This window comes from Sciurus vulgaris, assembly GCF_902686455.1.
Source record: "Sciurus vulgaris genome assembly, chromosome: 1".
NCBI lineage: Eukaryota > Metazoa > Chordata > Mammalia > Rodentia > Sciuridae > Sciurus > Sciurus vulgaris.
This window is the reverse complement of record NC_136461.1, coordinates 1,100,406-1,117,131: the sequence shown is the minus strand read 5'-3', so window position 1 is coordinate 1,117,131 and position 16,726 is coordinate 1,100,406. Positions and strand designations below refer to the sequence as shown.

General features: G+C 63.5%; 1 protein-coding gene and 1 long non-coding RNA gene across 4 annotated transcripts in view; both read right to left on the bottom strand.

Annotated features, from left to right (window-relative positions):
- Nucleotides 1-16,040, bottom strand: part of SKI (SKI proto-oncogene) — a gene marked incomplete at its 5' end in the record, with an annotated part of 52,280 nt that extends 36,240 nt beyond the window's left edge. For both annotated transcript variants that reach the window (XM_079149666.1, XM_079149667.1), the window contains one exon: nt 15,072-16,040. In XM_079149666.1, coding sequence (XP_079005792.1) covers nt 15,072-16,040 — 969 coding nt within the window. The remainder of the gene's footprint in view (nt 1-15,071) is intronic.
- On the bottom strand, nt 4,390-5,389 carry LOC306667402. Of its 2 annotated transcripts, none has more exons than XR_013765523.1 (3): nt 5,270-5,389; nt 4,650-4,714; nt 4,390-4,476 (listed from the first exon to the last, which is right to left on the bottom strand). It is a non-coding gene; the product is annotated as an uncharacterized lncRNA (long non-coding RNA). The 2 variants fall into 2 exon arrangements; XR_013765524.1 differs by having other exon boundaries at nt 4,408-4,519.
- Nucleotides 16,041-16,726: the final 686 nt, after the last annotated feature.

The following is a 16,726-nucleotide window of genomic DNA, read 5'->3' as shown; positions in this document are numbered from 1 at the left end:
TTTCAAATCCTCAGGGAAGAGGGCGCTGTCCAGCCTTCCTCTCAGATCCATGCCCCCACGTCCTCTCAGACACGCAGATCCTCAGATCTTGCCCCCAACTAACCATTTAGACCCTCAGATTCACACTCCCTGACCTTCAGATCCTCAACCGCAGGGCCACTCAAACCCTCACCCCCAACGGGACACAGAGGCCCACGCAGGCCCTCCCACACACTCCAAAGCAGCCCTGGGATGGGCAGAGCCAGAGCGAGCGAGGAAAGGCGTGAGCCCAACACACAGCATGTCTGGGGACGAGGAAGCAGGAGGAAGCCCGGGGCAGGAGCGGGCTGTGTGGTCTGGACTGACACAGGGCCGGAAGGTAACACTGCGGCCCACTTCTCCAGAAGCCGCTCTGTGCACGGCCCGAACTGTGCCCGTGGCAGACACTCTCCAGCAGCAGGGTGGTGACAGGTCCCGACTGCTGGACGCCAGTCACCCAGGATGGCAGCCCCGCGGGAGGACAGCGCCTGCCTCAGAGTGAGCCTCCCTAGTCACCTGTCCCCATGGCCACGGACAGGGGATGTGCAGCTGCGGGGACTGAGGCCAGGGTGCCCAGGGAGTGCGTTCTGGGCCTCAGAGTGACAGCCAGGGGCCCTCGGCTGGGCACAGGAAGGCTGTGGAAGAGGGCGCACACTCCCCAGGGGCACAGAGCTCAGAGCCAGGCGGGGTCACCAGGAGAAAGTCCGTGGGGAAAGTCTCCCCGCGGTTACCCATTAACTGCGAGGGAAGGCTCGGGGCACGCCCAGGCTGCAGAGCTCTGCCCTGGCACCGCCCCTGGCCCATGGGCACGGCTGGGCTGGAGACCTGGTCCACACAACAGCCACCTGAGGGATCGGGTGGCAGCTGGGCAGATAGAGTCATGGTGGTAGGGAGACCCTTGAGCCAGTCTCTCAAGGTGGCTACGTACCCAGTCTGCAGGACACTCACAGGACAGCTGGGGCGTGACCTCTGTGATCTGAAACCCACAAGACCATCATCCATGGGGTAGGAGCTCGGCTGAGGCTGAGCCTCCACAAACTGTTCCCAAGTTCTCAGCCTCCACCTGGGGCTGGACAGTCCCAAAGCCAACAGCCCTGGTGGCAGACAGCCCCGCTCCTGCTCCCCTGCTCCTCGCGAGGCCCCACCGGGGAACAACAGGTTCTGGTGGCCTGGCGAGCCCACCCAGTCCCCAGCTCCTGCGTGTGGACCGATGCACACGCCTCGCCTCTAAGCCACGCCTGGCGGCATCTGGGACAGGCAGCCAGAAGCTCCTGGGCTGAAGCACCCAGCTCCACGCACCCCTGGGCGCCCCAGCTATGCCAGCAGGTCTCGAGCTCCGCGCCGGCTCTGTGGACCTGGGCCACGTGGGAGCTGGTGCGGCGCCCGGGCTCCTCTCCGCGAGACAGAACCACGTGGGGCGGCTCCGCACACGGCCTCACCCCTCTGGAGCCTGCCCCACACAGACCCCTGGTGCAGCCCGGTGCTTCCCAGAGCTGGCTGGGGGCCTGCTGCCCGGCCAGTCGCCACCACTGCCTCGGAGCTGCCAGCGGTTCTGACACTGGGAAACCCCTCGCCACTGGGCATCAGCCAGCACTGGCGCGCGCCGGCCACCGACACCCATGCACGTCTGGCCTGCACCGCAGAGCAGCCGAGTCACAGCAAAGGAGGCCGAGGTGGTGTGAGGCCACCGTGCAGGGACCAGGGAAGGTCCCACGGGACACACTCTGCCAGGGAGAACCACCAGCAGGGACGCAGGGCTGCAGCAGGGAGACCCCGTGCTGGCCCAGGGGCTCCCTGGGCTGGTGTCTGTCACTGACCAATGGCTGTGGGTCACCATGCAGGCCAGCTGTGGCTGCTGGGCTGGCCTGTGGGCGGAGGAGACGGGAGTCTCTGCTGCCCAGCACACAGCGCTCTCTGTGCAGACAGGGAAACTGAGGGCCAGAGTGCACAGCCCACGCAGGGCTTGCCAGCCACCTGCTTTACCAAGCCAGGCCCCGGGTCGCCGAGGGACATCCCTGAGCTGGATACGGCCACCTGGCCAGAAGCTGAAACCTGCTCAACCCCTACGTGCACAAGGAAGTGAGGAGGGAAGGGACGGCTGAGGCCATGCAGGTGGGGAGGCCGTGCGGCTCCCCTCTCCCTCCACAGGCAGCAGAGGGCCACCCCCCTGGGGTCAAAGGCTGCCCACCCAGGCTCAGTGGGCAGGCCTGCCTTTTGAATCCAACCAGTGCGTCACCCCCACCAGCAGGCAGCAGACCACAGAGGTTATTTGCAAAACAAAAAGCAAGGACCCTCCTTTCAAGAGCCACCGGCTGCTACCCTCTTGCCCCAGCCCCCCTCATTAATATTCAACAGCTAAGACAAAGCCTGACAGAGAAGCAGAGGCCCCTCAGCCAGGAACCTGCCCCTGGAGGCCAGGCAGGGCCTGTAAAAACCAGAGATGGCCACTGGCCTGGCCGAGTCATCAGTCCACTCAGAGCAGCCCTAGGGACAGGGCCCGGCAGTATGGTCACTGCCTGTCCCCCAGAAGCTACCTCCAGGTCCTGGAGGAGGCAGGGCAGGCCATGGGTCTCCAGGGAAGGGTAAGGGTGCTCACTGCAAGGCCCCCAAGCCAGCTTGGTGTGTTGGCACTCGCCTCCCCAGGAGGTGCTGGAGCAAGGCCACCTGTCACCGACAGCGCCAAGCCAGCCCCAGCTGAGACAAAACAAGGCCCTGGCTGAGCAGCCTGGGAAAGGGGCTCACGGGAACAGCATCCGGAGGCAGGCAGCCAGGAAAGCCACAGGCCTGGTCAGCTCATTCCCAAAGCCAGGCTGGGAAGTGCCCTGAGCCCCGTCGGGAGCCCAGGAAGGAGGACCTCACACCCAGGGCAGTCCAGGGTTCTCTCCTGCTGGGGGAGCGGGCTGAGCCGAGACGGGCCCACCAGGAGCAGGGCAGGGGTGCCCCTTAGCCTGGTGGACAAAGCTCCTGGGGCAGCCAGGTACACTTTGACCTGCTCTGGGTCACCAAGAGAGAAGCATGGACTCCATGTGGCCATGTGGCCTTCAGGAGGCTGCGGCTCGCTTTTAAGGACGAAGAGTCAAAGGAAGAACTCGCAGGGATCCATGGCTCCTGGCCACAGACCTCCCGCAGCCCTGCCGTGCCCCCCATGGGTGCACGCCCCCACACACGCTCACAAGCAGACCTTCCAGAGGTACCAGTAGCCCTGAGCAAAGGGGGGCACTCCTCAGACAGCAGACAGCCTGGGCCAGCACACTCTGTGGCCACCCCGGTCCAGGCGCCCAGTAGGTGCTCCAGAGAGCAGTGTCCACTGCCAGCCCAGCTCCGCCACACAGCAGCCGCATCCCAGCCTTCGCCTTGGCAGGCTGCCAGCCAGGCAGGAGCACTTCTGCGGGCACCTGCAGCACTGGGCACAGCCCCAGCCCAGCCACACTGGAGGTGGCGGCCTTGCAGACGCAGCCCTGAGCACCAAGGTTCACAGGGCCAGGATGGAGGAAGCCAGCCCCAAGAAGCCCACCTCCCAAGGTGCAGAGCAGACATCCAGGGCTGGCCCTCCCGCATCAGAAGCCTCCACACCCTGCTACCATGGAACAGATGGAGTCACATACAACATACAGCGTGGAGTGACGAACAAAATCCACTGAGACCACACCCGGACTACACCCCAACCTCGGGAAACCAGCCAAGAACTACACCCAGACTAAACCCCAACCTCAGGAAACCAGCCGAGAACTACACCCGGACTAAACCCCAACCTCGGGAAACCCGCCGAGAACTACACCCGGACTGAACCCCAACCTCGGGAAACCCACTGAGAACTACACCCGGACTGAACCCCAACCTCGGGAAACCAGCCGAGAACTACACCCGGACTGAACCCCAACCTCGGGAAACCAGCCGAGAACTACACCCGGACTGAACCCCAACCTTGGGAAACCAGCCGAGAACTACACCCGGACTAAACCCCAACCTCGGGAAACCAGCCGAGAACTACACCCGGACTGAACCCCAACCTCAGGAAACCCACTGAGAACTACACCCGGACTGAACCCCAACCTCGGGAAACCAGCCGAGAACTACACCCGGACTGAACCCCAACCTCGGGAAACCCCTGAGAACTACACCCGGACTGAACCCCAACCTCGGGAAACCAGCCGAGAACTACACCCGGACTGAACCCCAACCTCGGGAAACCAGCCGAGAACTACACCCGGACTGAACCCCAACCTCGGGAAACCAGCCGAGAACTACACCCGGACTGAACCCCAACCTCGGGAAACCAGCCGAGAACTACACCCGGACTGAACCCCAACCTCGGGAAACCAGCCGAGAACTACACCCGGATTAAACCCCAACCTCACGAGACCCCCGAGAACTACACCCGGACTGAACCCCAACCTCGGGAAACCAGCCGAGAACTACACCCGGACTAAACCCCAACCTCGGGAAACCAGCCGAGAACTACACCCGGACTGAACCCCAACCTCAGGAAACCAGCCGAGAACTACACCCGGACTGAACCCCAACCTCGGGAAACCAGCCGAGAACTACACCCGGACTGAACCCCAACCTCGGGAAACCAGCCGAGAACTACACCCGGACTGAACCCCAACCTCGGGAAACCAGCCGAGAACTACACCCGGACTGAACCCCAACCTCAGGAAACCCACTGAGAACTACACCCGGACTGAACCCCAACCTCGGGAAACCAGCCGAGAACTACACCCGGACTGAACCCCAACCTCGGGAAACCAGCCGAGAACTACACCCGGACTGAACCCCAACCTCGGGAAACCAGCCTAGAACTACACCCGGACTGAACCCCAACCTCGGGAAACCAGCCGAGAACTACACCCGGACTGAACCCCAACCTCGGGAAACCAGCCGAGAACTACACCCGGACTGAACCCCAACCTCGGGAAACCCCCGAGAACTACACCCGGACTGAACCCCAACCTCGGGAAACCAGCCGAGAACTACACCCGGACTGAACCCCAACCTCGGGAAACCAGCCGAGAACTACACCCGGACTGAACCCCAACCTTGGGAAACCAGCCGAGAACTACACCCGGACTGAACCCCAACCTCGGGAAACCAGCCGAGAACTACACCCGGACTAAACCCCAACCTCACGAGACCCCCGAGAACTACACCCGGACAAAACCCCAACCTCACGAGACCCCCGAGAACTACACCTGGACAAAACCCCAACCTCACGAGACCCCCGAGAACTACACCTGGACTAAATCCCAACCTCACGAAACCCGCTGAGAACTACAAACCCCAAACATTCAGAACTGGCAGAAGAACCCAAACAGACCTTCCCGCAGAAAGGACGCTCACATGGCCAGTAGGTGTCTGAGGGATGCTGGACACCACTTGTCACCAAGGAGACACAATCGAAGCCACCACCAGATGCCTCTGCATGCCAGGCAGCCACCGTCAGCAGACACAGGAACACGGTGGCAAAGCAGACCCTGGCTCTCCTACACGGCTGGCAGGAAGCAACACCACACAGCCACAGCGGAACCAGCAGGGCAGTTCCTCAAAAGCTAAAAATAGGATCGCCACATGACCCAGCAATCCCACTATAACCCCAAAAGGACTGGAAACAGGACTCAAAACAGATGCTTGGGCTCCCCTGTCCACAGTGGGGCCACAACAGTCAGAGGCAGAAGCACCCCAAGTGGCTGAGCCCAGCAGTGGTGAAAGAACATGCACCTCTGTGAGGTGGAACATTACTCAGTCCTGAAGAGGGAGCTGGCAGGTGGGACACGGAAAGCACCTCCAGGACGCTAAGCCCAGTACCAGAGGGCCAACCACAAGGCTGCACTGCACGTCCCCAGGGCCAGCGGGACGGGAGCCAGGGATCAGAGCAGCACACAGAGGTGGCAGCTGAGGCGGAAGGTGGGGACGGCAGCAGGTTAATGCAAGTGCAGCAGATACCCAGGACCACAGCTTGGGGACAGCGGGGACAGCGCTCCACACCATGGACGTGTCACCACAATGAAAAACACAGGCATGTCAGCCAAAGATAACAATTCAAAAAGCAAAAAAAAATACGAACTAGCCACGCAATTCCTCACATCCCCATTAAGGAAGGCGGCAGGGAAGCCGGCATCCCTGCAGCTGCCCTGTGGGCGTGCAAGCTGCACCCCTAAGGAAGTGCGGGCGTGGAGACCAGCCGCCCAGGCCCTGCCTCTGGGGACTGCAGCCAGCGGAGGGACCGGTCAGAACCGTGCACCATGAGGACGCTTGCTATTCTTGTGTGCCGAGCACGGAACCCGGGGTCTCTTACACGCTAGGCAGCAGCCCCGCCACTGAGCTACACCCAAGCCAAGAAGGCACAGAGACCTCAGCACACCCAAGGTCATCCTGTGTGACCGGAGGTGCAAAGGAACACACAGGCTGGCATAGCCCCTCACCAGGCAGCTCACAGGGCATGCCGCACGCCTCACCAGCAGCCAGGAGGCCACTCACCCAGGGCAAATTTCCAGAGGGTGGCCCCGACCCAGTGCCCGACACAGGCAGCTGGCCCAGGCCTGCTACACAGCCCGCAGACCCTACAAGCACGTACACCAAGACGCCCCCCAGGTCCACCAACACGAGAAGCACCAGCAAAGCCACCGCCATGGCGCTGAGCCACCTGGGGTCACCCGTGGCTGGCACCTCCCAGCCACCAGCCTCCTCCCACTGTGCAGGGTGGGCAGTCAAGCCACCAAGAGAAACCACGAGTTTTTAAAAAATGCTTTACAAAATAAATAAATAATGCTTACTTGAGGAAACAAAACCCAGCATGCTCAAAGGCGGGAGAGCTACACGCACGCACCAGGCGACCTGCTGCCGGCCACCCCAGCGCCCATGCACTCAGGTACGTCGAGCTGCACGAGCACAGACCACCGAGGGGGCAGGGATGCTGCCCGGCAGCGGCTTCCGGGCCTCCTGGGGGAGCTGGGGCACGGCCCGGAGGACTGTGGGCAGGGTTGGTCAGGGCTGCCCGCTGACAGCAGGTGCAGGGCAACCAGGTGCCACCACCTGCAATCCCAGCAACTCAGGAGACCGAGGCAGGAGGATCCCAAGTTCAAGGCCAGCCAGGGATATTAGCGAGACCCTGTCTCAAAATAAGAAGGGCTGGGGACGCGGCTCCGTGGTGGTGAGTCCCTGGGTTCCATCCCCAGGACCACTGGAAAATGAATGGCTAAATAGAAGGCGGGCTGTGGGTGTGGCTCCATGGCACGGCGCATGCCCACCTGCACCAGGCCCTGGCGTCCACCACCAGCACCACGGAGAGCAGGCGGAAAGGGCGGCAGTGCGTGAGGAGCAGCAGGGCCCAGCACTACAGGCCTGGGCTCTGCTCCTCCAGGACCAGGGGTGTGGCTCAGGGCCAAGGCTGCGGACAGCAGGGCAGACACCACCCAGCATGCAAGGCACTGCTTGGAAGGCTGCCTGTCGCTAAGCAACACGACTGTAATAGACCAGGGGGTCTGAACACGAGACCCTGTCACGGCAGCCTTGGGACAGGAGCAGCCAGGCAGTGGAAGCACACCCCAGTCCAGCAGGGAGCCTGTGCCTCCAACACCCAGCGGACCTCCCAGCGGCCAGGAAGGGCACCAAGCTCGGCCTGAAGACTCTCACACAGTCAGGCAAGGAAATTCAAAAACTGGAGTCCTCACCCCCCGAGGCCGTGAGAACAAGCCTCCGAGGACAGCCAACGGCAGTGTCAGGACCCCAGCGGACGCACAGGTCCCTGGCCAGGCCACACCCAGCTCCGGGATCCCAAAGAGGTGGGCACCCTCCCCAGTCCATTCCAGGTGTCCTGGTGCCCCTGCGCACGCACGGCTCCACAGGCTGGCCAGCCCCGGGCTGCGAGGGAGGCTGCCCTGCTCTCTGCAGCCCTGCCAGCCACACTCAGCAAAACAGGGAACACAGCCTCGCCTGCCACGCTGCACCCAGCGACCGCAGGGTTTACCTAGCTTTCACAGTTTAAAGAGCTTTATGAATCAAGACAAAATCCACAAGGGTCAGGCAAGCTGGGCGACACTTACTGCATACAAGGATGTTAAAAAAAAATCACAGTTTTGATAGTTCTGTAAAAAAAAACTTAGCAAATTTACAACAAAACTGTCAAGTAATTAAGGCAAGGCACTTCACACATGAACTTAAACTGCTAATTAAAATCCCCTCGCTTAATTGACTACATTTGCATATCATTCAACTCGGGAGTATAAATTTTTTAATGGTTTGGGCAACATGGGTTGTAGCAGCAGGTGAGACAGGACAGATACAGCACGGTGGGACACAGAGGGGCTCCACCTCCCGCCAGTCCACACCAGGGCCAGAGATGCATCCCACCAGCCACAGGGTCGGGGCCCTCCCTGCACAGCCCAGCACAGCCCACAGGACACCCTGCTGGGCACAGCCTCAGCAGAGGCAGCAGGACACCCCACGGCCATGCTGGCAGCACCGGTTCCAGCTTCCCCTCCTCGGCTCCTGCAGAAGCGAGTCAGAGTCCAGCCCTGTGCTCACCCCAACAAGCAAGCACAAGCCTCCCTGGGGGTCGGGGGCTCTCCCCACTTCTGGAGAGGGGAGCCTCAAAGCTGCGCCAGGAGATCCTGGGGTACCACTCAGATGTCAGGGCTGGAGGGAGAAGGGAGCACCCTACTATCCCAGGAGCCCCAGCAGCACTACAGCACAGGAGACAGACAGGGCACTGGCATCAAGACTGGCCAGCCTGTCGCTGGGGAAGTCCTGCAGGGCTGCCCACCTACCAGGACAGCAGCACATTCCAGGGCACACACGTCCGACACAGCCTGGTCATCTGGGGAGCCACAATTACTGGAAGGGCCAGAGGCACCCAGGTGGGCTGTGTACTGCAGGCCAGGGCAGGGGCCTGCTCACTGCCCCCAGAGCCACAGGAAGCACAAGAACAAGCTACCTGCCAAGATGGGCATGCATTCTCCAAACAAGAGTCAGGCCCAGTTCTCCTAACAGAGCCTACCTGGGCCAGCGGGGAAGGGGCCAGGGATGCCCGCCGCTGGCCCTGACTACACAGGGGCTGCAGCGCAACACACCGGCCAGAGATGGCAGCCAGAGACGACCTGAGGCTGCAGGGTCCCGGAGCCTTTGTGGCCGCTGGGTCACACGACCCACCTCTGGCCGTGGGTCCTCGGGTGCCAGATGCTCTCCCACACCCCGGAGGCCGAGCTGGATGCCCAGTCAGTCTACACTCAAGGAGGGGCGCCCCAACACGGGACCCCATGGGCCTTGCTCGTGAAACAGACTAAGCACTTCTCTGCTTACAGGCAAAGACACGATCCACAGTAAATACAGATGCTTCCATGTTACTCTGGGTGGGGTCTGCAGAGCCGGCCACCCCAACAGCTGGACAGAGGTGCCTGTGCCCACCTGCCTGCCCAGCACGCCCTGCTCCAAGCACAGACTTCCTTGTGGGCAGACAGCACAGTACTTAGAGGAACACCTGGCAGCAGCTCTGGCAGGGAAGCAGGCCCACTGCAGACGCCTGTGTGGACCCAACACCATGGCATCACCAGGGACGCTTCCAAGGGGGCAGTGTGGTCAGCCAGGAGCTGCCCTGCCACTGAGGGACACCTGCTGGGCACTCGCGGGCAGCGCCCTCCCGCTGCACTGCTCAGGAAGCCCATGTGGCCACCTCACACACATGGCTCTTGGGGTATCAGGGAGGAAAGGGCCACACCCACATCTGGTCAGCTCCATGAGACACCCTCACCTTCCTCAGGCCCTGGTGTGAAGCCAGCTTTGCAAATCCTGGGGACGGCGGCTGATCCTCTGACAAAGGTGACGCTGGGTCACCCCAGCAGAGCCGCCTCCTGTACCCGGGATCGCCGAGGGCACCAGGCTGCCACTGTGCTGTCCTGAAACAAGCGTGGCAGTGGGAGTCACAGGGAGCCGCTCCCAACAAGCTGCTTCTTTCACAGTGACCAGCGGAAGTTCCAGTAGAAGCCACAGCCAGGGAGAGGAGGCTGGGAAGAACACCAGCACTCAGGCACCAGCCAAGCGTAACATTCCAGAGCTTTCCGAGCACTCCAACGGGAACCAGGGCCGTGTCCCCACGTCCAACCTGAGTGAACCGCTTCCTTCCAAACACAGAAGGGGCGAAGGAAGGACACAGCCAGGACCTCCGCTCCTCCAAGACAGAGCCGCCAGCCTGAGCAGCGACCGCACGGTCCCTGGCCACTCGGCCTGCCCTTGTTCCAGCTCCAGAACTAGGACACAGCTGTGACCACCCTCCACGCGGCCCTGCGCTGACAGCAAGCCACAGGCAGTCAGGGAGCACCCAAGCCACCACACACTCTAAATCTGCAAAAGCCAAGAGAGTAAAGTCAGAGAAGATAAAGACGCCAAGTGCCAAGCCAGAGCTCCAGCTGTCGCCCAGGCTGGTGCCAAGGCCCCTTTACCTGCTTCTACCCAAAGGAACGAGACTCCAGAGAGCGGACACCTCTGCAAAGGCAGAGCACCCGTCCACACTGGCCCTTCTCCACGGCCCACCTAAAACCCACCTGAAGCTTAGCCCTTTGCTTCAGAGGGTAAGAGATGCAAGCTAGGAGGGCCTGGAAGCAGGAGGACCCAGCCCAGGGCGCCCAGGACCCAGAGCCCTTGCTTGCTGCACGGCACGGGCACATGTAGCACCTGTCCAGAGGCAGGACAGCCTCCAGAGATGGAGAGGATCAGGGTAGCCACACCAACCCAAACCAGCTCCCAACCTTCTAAGTGAGGCCAGGGCACCAAGAGCGCCACCCAACAGCCCCATCCTTTCCACCTACCCCCTTCCCCCAGGGCTGGAGGCCAGAACTCGGGGCTCCTCTCAGCTCTCCCGGAAGTAATCCAGCCTCTGTATTTTGACTCAAAACAAAGAAACTTTTTAAAAACATTTCAGTTGAAACTTGCATAACTTCCAGTGGAGAAACCCTCCCTAAACTTTCGCAATCCTTAGAAAGAGACACATTATTGCCACAGAGTCCGGCAGCCCGGACACCTCCTGCCAGACAGCCAGGGCGGGCCCAGAGCCGCCACCTCCAGCCCTGGGGGCAGCGGTGTGGCCGGGCGGGCGCCCCACACCGGCTCCGGGCGGGGTCCGCTCACACTTCACCCAGACTTCCTCAGGCTCCACATCCTGTCTGCCCTTACGCGACACTCAGACAGACATTACACAAACCGGCCAGGGAGGCTGGGAAACCAGACGCGTCACGCTGCCAACGACCTTACTCCCCGAAGCCGGGCCAACAGACTCCAAGGCGACAGCAGGGGACCCAGACGGGTCCTCCACCACCCCTGCCCCCAGAGTGAGGGATCCTACGCAGCTCCCCAAAGTGCCGGTGGGAGCGGGCAGGCAAGGGCGGCACTGGCCCACACCTCCCCTGCTGCACACAGCTGGCTCCCAGGTGCAGGCTGAGCCTGGAGCCCACTCTCAAGCCACTGTCCTCCCTTTGAAAAGACCCTGCTGGACTTCACTCTGGAGCCCTCAGCCGGTGACCAGACCAGACCCGCAGGCCCCTCCTCCCGCAGGGGCTCCTGGGCCAGGGCCCAACCTCAGAGTGGGAGAGCACAGAGGCGCGCCACCTTCCCAACACCTGAGTCCCAAGGAAGCCCAGTCGGAGGCGCGCTCACAGTGCCGCCCGGGAGGCTGTGCAGAAGCAAGGGCCAGGTGGCAGAGGGTCCCGCACCCTGAGGCCGCCTCCCCGCAGGTCACTGAGAGCAAACACACCACAGGACTCCCACTCACGGAGGCTGCCAGTTAGCGACCGGAACGCTACCTGGGGCTGGGGTGGGCACCAAGGCAAAAACGTCCCGCTGAGGAAGCCAGACAGTCCACAGCGTGGTCTCCCACCTGCACGTCGGCCACACCAACCACCAGGGATGACAAGGAGTCATGACAGGCCCCGCCAGCAGACCGGCTCGGAGGACGCAGGCACCACAATCAGAAGCCTGGCTGCCTTGGCCGCCAGAATGTGCACGGCCACAGGGCCGAGTCTCCGGCCTTCTCCAGCACCCACGGGGCTGACCCACGCAGCCCAGGGAGTCCGGGCAGCACCCTGCCCTCAGCCGAGGAGGGCAGCCCTAGGCACAGCACCGCTGTCTGTGGGACAGCAGCCACGTCCCAGGCAGCAAGCCAAGTGGCAGCGCAAACTGCCCCAACCGTCTCCCTCTCAGACAGCAATCTAGGCTGACAGGAAGACTGAGCGAGCAAGAGGGAGCCTTCAGGCGGAAGCGGTGGGGACGGCTGGGAGGCTCCCATCCACCTCCTGCACCAGCAGCAAAGCGACACCTGACGCCCAGGATCAGTGAAGTATTAGCCCCCGTTTCCACACAAGGCAAGTGCACCAGAAAGGTTAAGCAACTTGCTCAAGGTCACACAGCCAGTGAGGGACAGAGGAGGAATGTGAGACCAACCCCAAGAGGCTCCTCAGCTGGGCAGGCTCACTGCAGGACACATGCCAAGGACGGCAGCCATGGGAGCCCTACAAGTGGCTCACGGGCCCAGGAAGCTTGCGTGTTCTAAGCCACGCCGGCAGGAAGCTGAGCCTGACAGCCAGCAGACAAGAGCGAGCAGTTTCTGTCTCCGAGGAAGACCACCTGCCGTGCGCACCGTCATAGCACCCACAACGTGCCAAGGCCTCCAGCACAGCTGCCTGCTCAGGGGCTGGGCTCAAAGCTGGAGCCTACACCCCTACCCAGTGGAGCACAGGAACACAGCACCACCTCAGCCAGGCCATGGCGAAGCGGGCAGGACCGCACCAGCCTCACCGGCCCTGGCACAGAGAAGCAGGGACCCAGTCCCATCCCGCCCACCTCCCACCAACACCAGGAGGAGTTTCAGTTCATGCCCGTCAGCAGGGCCCCAAGGTCCCCAGGAACAGCAGCCCCTGCGAAGAGCTCCAGTACGTTCTTTGTTCCTCCTGCCCTCCTCCTCAGTAGATCAAAAATATTAAAATAAGCTACAAAGGAAGTGAAGAAATCAAAACACACCCCACGAATAGGCTTTCCAGAGGCGAGTGGGAGGAGCCGGCAGGGAGGGCCGGGAGTGGGCCTCCCTCCAGGACACGCAGGGCCTGGTCAACCTCGCGTCCACGCCCCCTCGACCTGACCCCTCTCCACATGGCACCCGACTGTCACAGACACGCACCGCATGGCTGCTGGGGACATGGAGTGCTCTGCACTGCAGGACCCCCACCCGCAGGTCCCAGAGCCACAGAAGCTCTGGGCTGAAAGCAGAGCAGGGCAGGCGGGCTGGGAGCGCCCGCTGGGGGAGGAGGCATGCAGGAGCCACCGGGCCAGGCCCAGGCCACCCCTGCCTGGGCCGGGGCAGGGCTGTCACTGTGGCCTGGAAACCTCAGTCACGCCAGGGTCCTCCTCTTCACTTTGAGGAATCTCTTAAATCAGTGAGTGAAGCACCAGAGCCCTGCCCAGCGAGCACTCATGGGAAGGACAGCTCCACGCATCCTGAAATGACCCCAGAAGAGCGTCCAGACCCTGTCCCTATGACCATGGCCCAGGGGGCCATTCTCCTCCCCCGCAGCACCAGTCCTCCTGCACCCGAGGGCACTTGCAACCATGACCCCAGGGCTGGCTGCAAGGCAGGGGAGACCTGAAGGCGACCCCCAGGCAGCAGCTGGGACCGAGGGCCCTGCTGGCCCTGCAAAGCCCAGAAGACAGGCCGTCAATACACACACGACCCAGAGTCAACAAAAACAAACGCAGACACGCCCTGCTCAGACACGCCCTGCTCAGACACGACCTCTGCACTCACTCCACGCTGGAAACTGGCGAAGCCTTCCCAGCGGCTGGGCCTCGCTAGTCAGCCGGCTCTGCCGGAGCGGGGCCCGCCCCACGGCCCGCACACGTGGCGGCCTCAGCCCACTCAGGCGGGTGAGGGCACAGGCACCCCAAACAGAGACCCTGCTCTCGGGGAACTCCACAGCCAACTCCTTTCTGAAACGAAGGGCCACCAGCCTGCTGGGGCTGCAGACAGCTGCACCTGGGCACTGGCCTCGCCAGGACAGAACCACTCCCGCCACCAGCACACAGCGCACAGCACTCTCTCGCAGGCCCTCTTCACAGCCCCTCCCCCACAACTCTGACACTCTGCTGGAGGGGCGCCCAGAGAAAACCGGGCTGCAGCATCTATTCACAGATTTAGAAAAAAAAGTTTGATGCAATAGCTGAATTAATTAGGCCTCCCAAGAATAGCTGAGCCAATGCAGCATTCTGTGTGTGCGGTTTAATAAGCCAGGATATTTAAAAGTTACAAATACTCAGGACTGGGCTACAGAAAGTTCCTGTGGACCCAGCAAACAGTTTCAGCATCAAGTAGCCAGGAGCTGCCCAGAGACTCCACACAAACAACAGGGCCTGGGTGGGCAGCCCTGCACACCAGTCTGTGTGTTCTACGGAGAGACTTGGGGGCCCACGACCACAGGGACTCAGGGCACAAGGCTGTAGTCACCAAGTCTCAGCACCTACATGGCAGGTGATGCGTAGCTTCACTTCTGTGTCCACGTCCCATACTTCAGGGGAGTTGGGGACCAAATCAGGCTGTGTGCTGGGGACTGCAGGACTCCTCTGCAGATCTGGGAGACTTCTGGGATGAGTCTGGGAGACTTTGCCCCAACCCTATCTGAGCACTCGGGGCTACGGTGGCGACCTGCACCTGAGGCTCACTGCCAGGGTCCAGTCCACTGGACTTCCCAGAGCCTCTTCATGGGGCTAGCCAAGGCCCAACCTATTCAGGCCATGGCCGAGGGCTTGGGGAGGCTTTTCCACTCACCAGGCTTGACCACCAAGCCTCCATTTAGGCTAGCCCTGAGGACAAGCCCACCAGGCAGGAGACCCTTCCTCCTTGACCGTATGGCCCCACCAATAGGGTCACTGACACTGCCCCAAATTTCCTTAAAACAAATCCCTGAGACATGGCAAGATAAGGCAGCAGCACAGACTCCTGTCTTGGGAGGACAGAGGCCCCAGCCCAGCAGGACCCCCACCCAGAGCACCCTCCCTGTTCCCAGGCTGGGGACACTCACCCGAGGCACCCGCCGCTTGTACTTGTTGCCATAGTCAAACTTCTCCTTTACGTCGTCCAGGCAGCGACCCAGGCGCGCCTGCTCCTCCTTGCCCGTGTAGTCCTGGCTCAGCAGGATGTAGGCCCGCCAGTTGGCGGAGTCGAAGCCCCAGTGGCAGGTCCGGTTCTCCAGGGCCTTGTGCGAGTGCACCACGAACTTGTGCGGAGGGTACATGAGGCGGCAGTCGAGGCACTGGATGCAGGCCGCGCTGGGGCTGCTGTAGAGCTCGGGCACCAGCAGCCCCTTGCACTTGCCGAAGCACTCGTGGTACACTCGGACGCTGCGCTCGCTGAGCTCCAGGCCCAGCGCCAGGCTGGCCGCCAGCTCCTTCTTGCAGGGCGGCGGATAGGCGCCGCCGTAGAGCAGCGCGTTGCACAGGCGCTCGGCGTCCGTCTTGGTGATGAGCCCGCACGAGGGCGCGGAGAAGGGCAGGATGCCCATGACTTTGAGGATCTCCAGCTGGTCGGCCGTGCAGCGCGAGCAGTAGATGTGCAGCTCGTCGCACACCGAGTTGATCTGCTGCAGCGAGAAGTCGCGCAGCACGGAGTTGAGGATCTGCGGCAGGCAAAGGCGCTTCTCGCCGCCCACCACGAAACACGAGATGGTCTCGCCCTCCAACACGGTCTCGCAGCGCTCGGTGGAGCGATCGGACGGCATGAAGAAGGGCCCGGGCAGCACAGGAGGCGGCGGCTGGATGGCGGGCAGGTGCAGCACGGGCGGTGGCTCGGCGGCCGCGGGCACCGGCGCAGGCACCGCGGCCGCGCCCGCCTCCTTGGCGCTCTCCTTCTTGTAGGCCTCCTGCGCCCAGCGCGCCGAGAAGGCGGCCGGGCCGCCAAGCGAGCTCATGGAGCTCAGGTGGAACTGCTCCAGCGTCTTCTGCAGACCCGGGTGCGGCTGGAAGCCGCCGCGGCCACCCGCCGCTGCCTCCATGGCGCGCTCGGGCTCCCCGGGCCGCTCCCGCTCCCGCGCGCCCGGGCCCCCGCGGCCTCCGCCGCCGCCCCGCGCGCCCCGGCGGCGCCCGCGGCCCCGGCCCCGGCCGCCCCCCGCCGTCGGCTCCCGGCCGATCACGGCCGCGGCCTCGGCCTCGCCCGGGGGCGCGAAGGCGAAGGCGGGCGGGGCGAAGGGGTCCCGCCGCTGGAGCCCGCCGCCGCCCGGGCCCGGCGCCACATCCACGCGCCCTGCGCCGCGCCCGCCGCCACCCGGGCCCCCCGCGCGCCCCCCGCGCGCCCCCCGGGCTCTAGGCGCGGGGCATGCCCCTGCGCGCGCCGCCAACGCCAACGCCAACGCTCGCGGGCCCGGGGCTCGCGGGGGGCGCGCGGGCAGGTGCCGGCGCCGCGAGGCGCGAATCGCCGCGGCGGCGGAGGCCGAGGGGCCCGGGAGGAGCGGGGGCGCGGGCGCGGGGCCCGCCGGGCCGTCCTCGCGCGGCGCGCCGCCGCCGCCCCGCTCCTCCCACCGCGCGGCGCCCGCCCGGCTCGTCCCGGCGGCGCTGGCCGGCCGCGTCGCGCCCGCGCCGGCCCCCGGCCGCCCGCCCGCCCGCCGGCTCCCGGCCGCCCGCCGGCCCGCGCGCGCGGCTCCCGGGGCGGCGGAGGCGCCTCTGGCCCGCGGCCTCAGAGCGC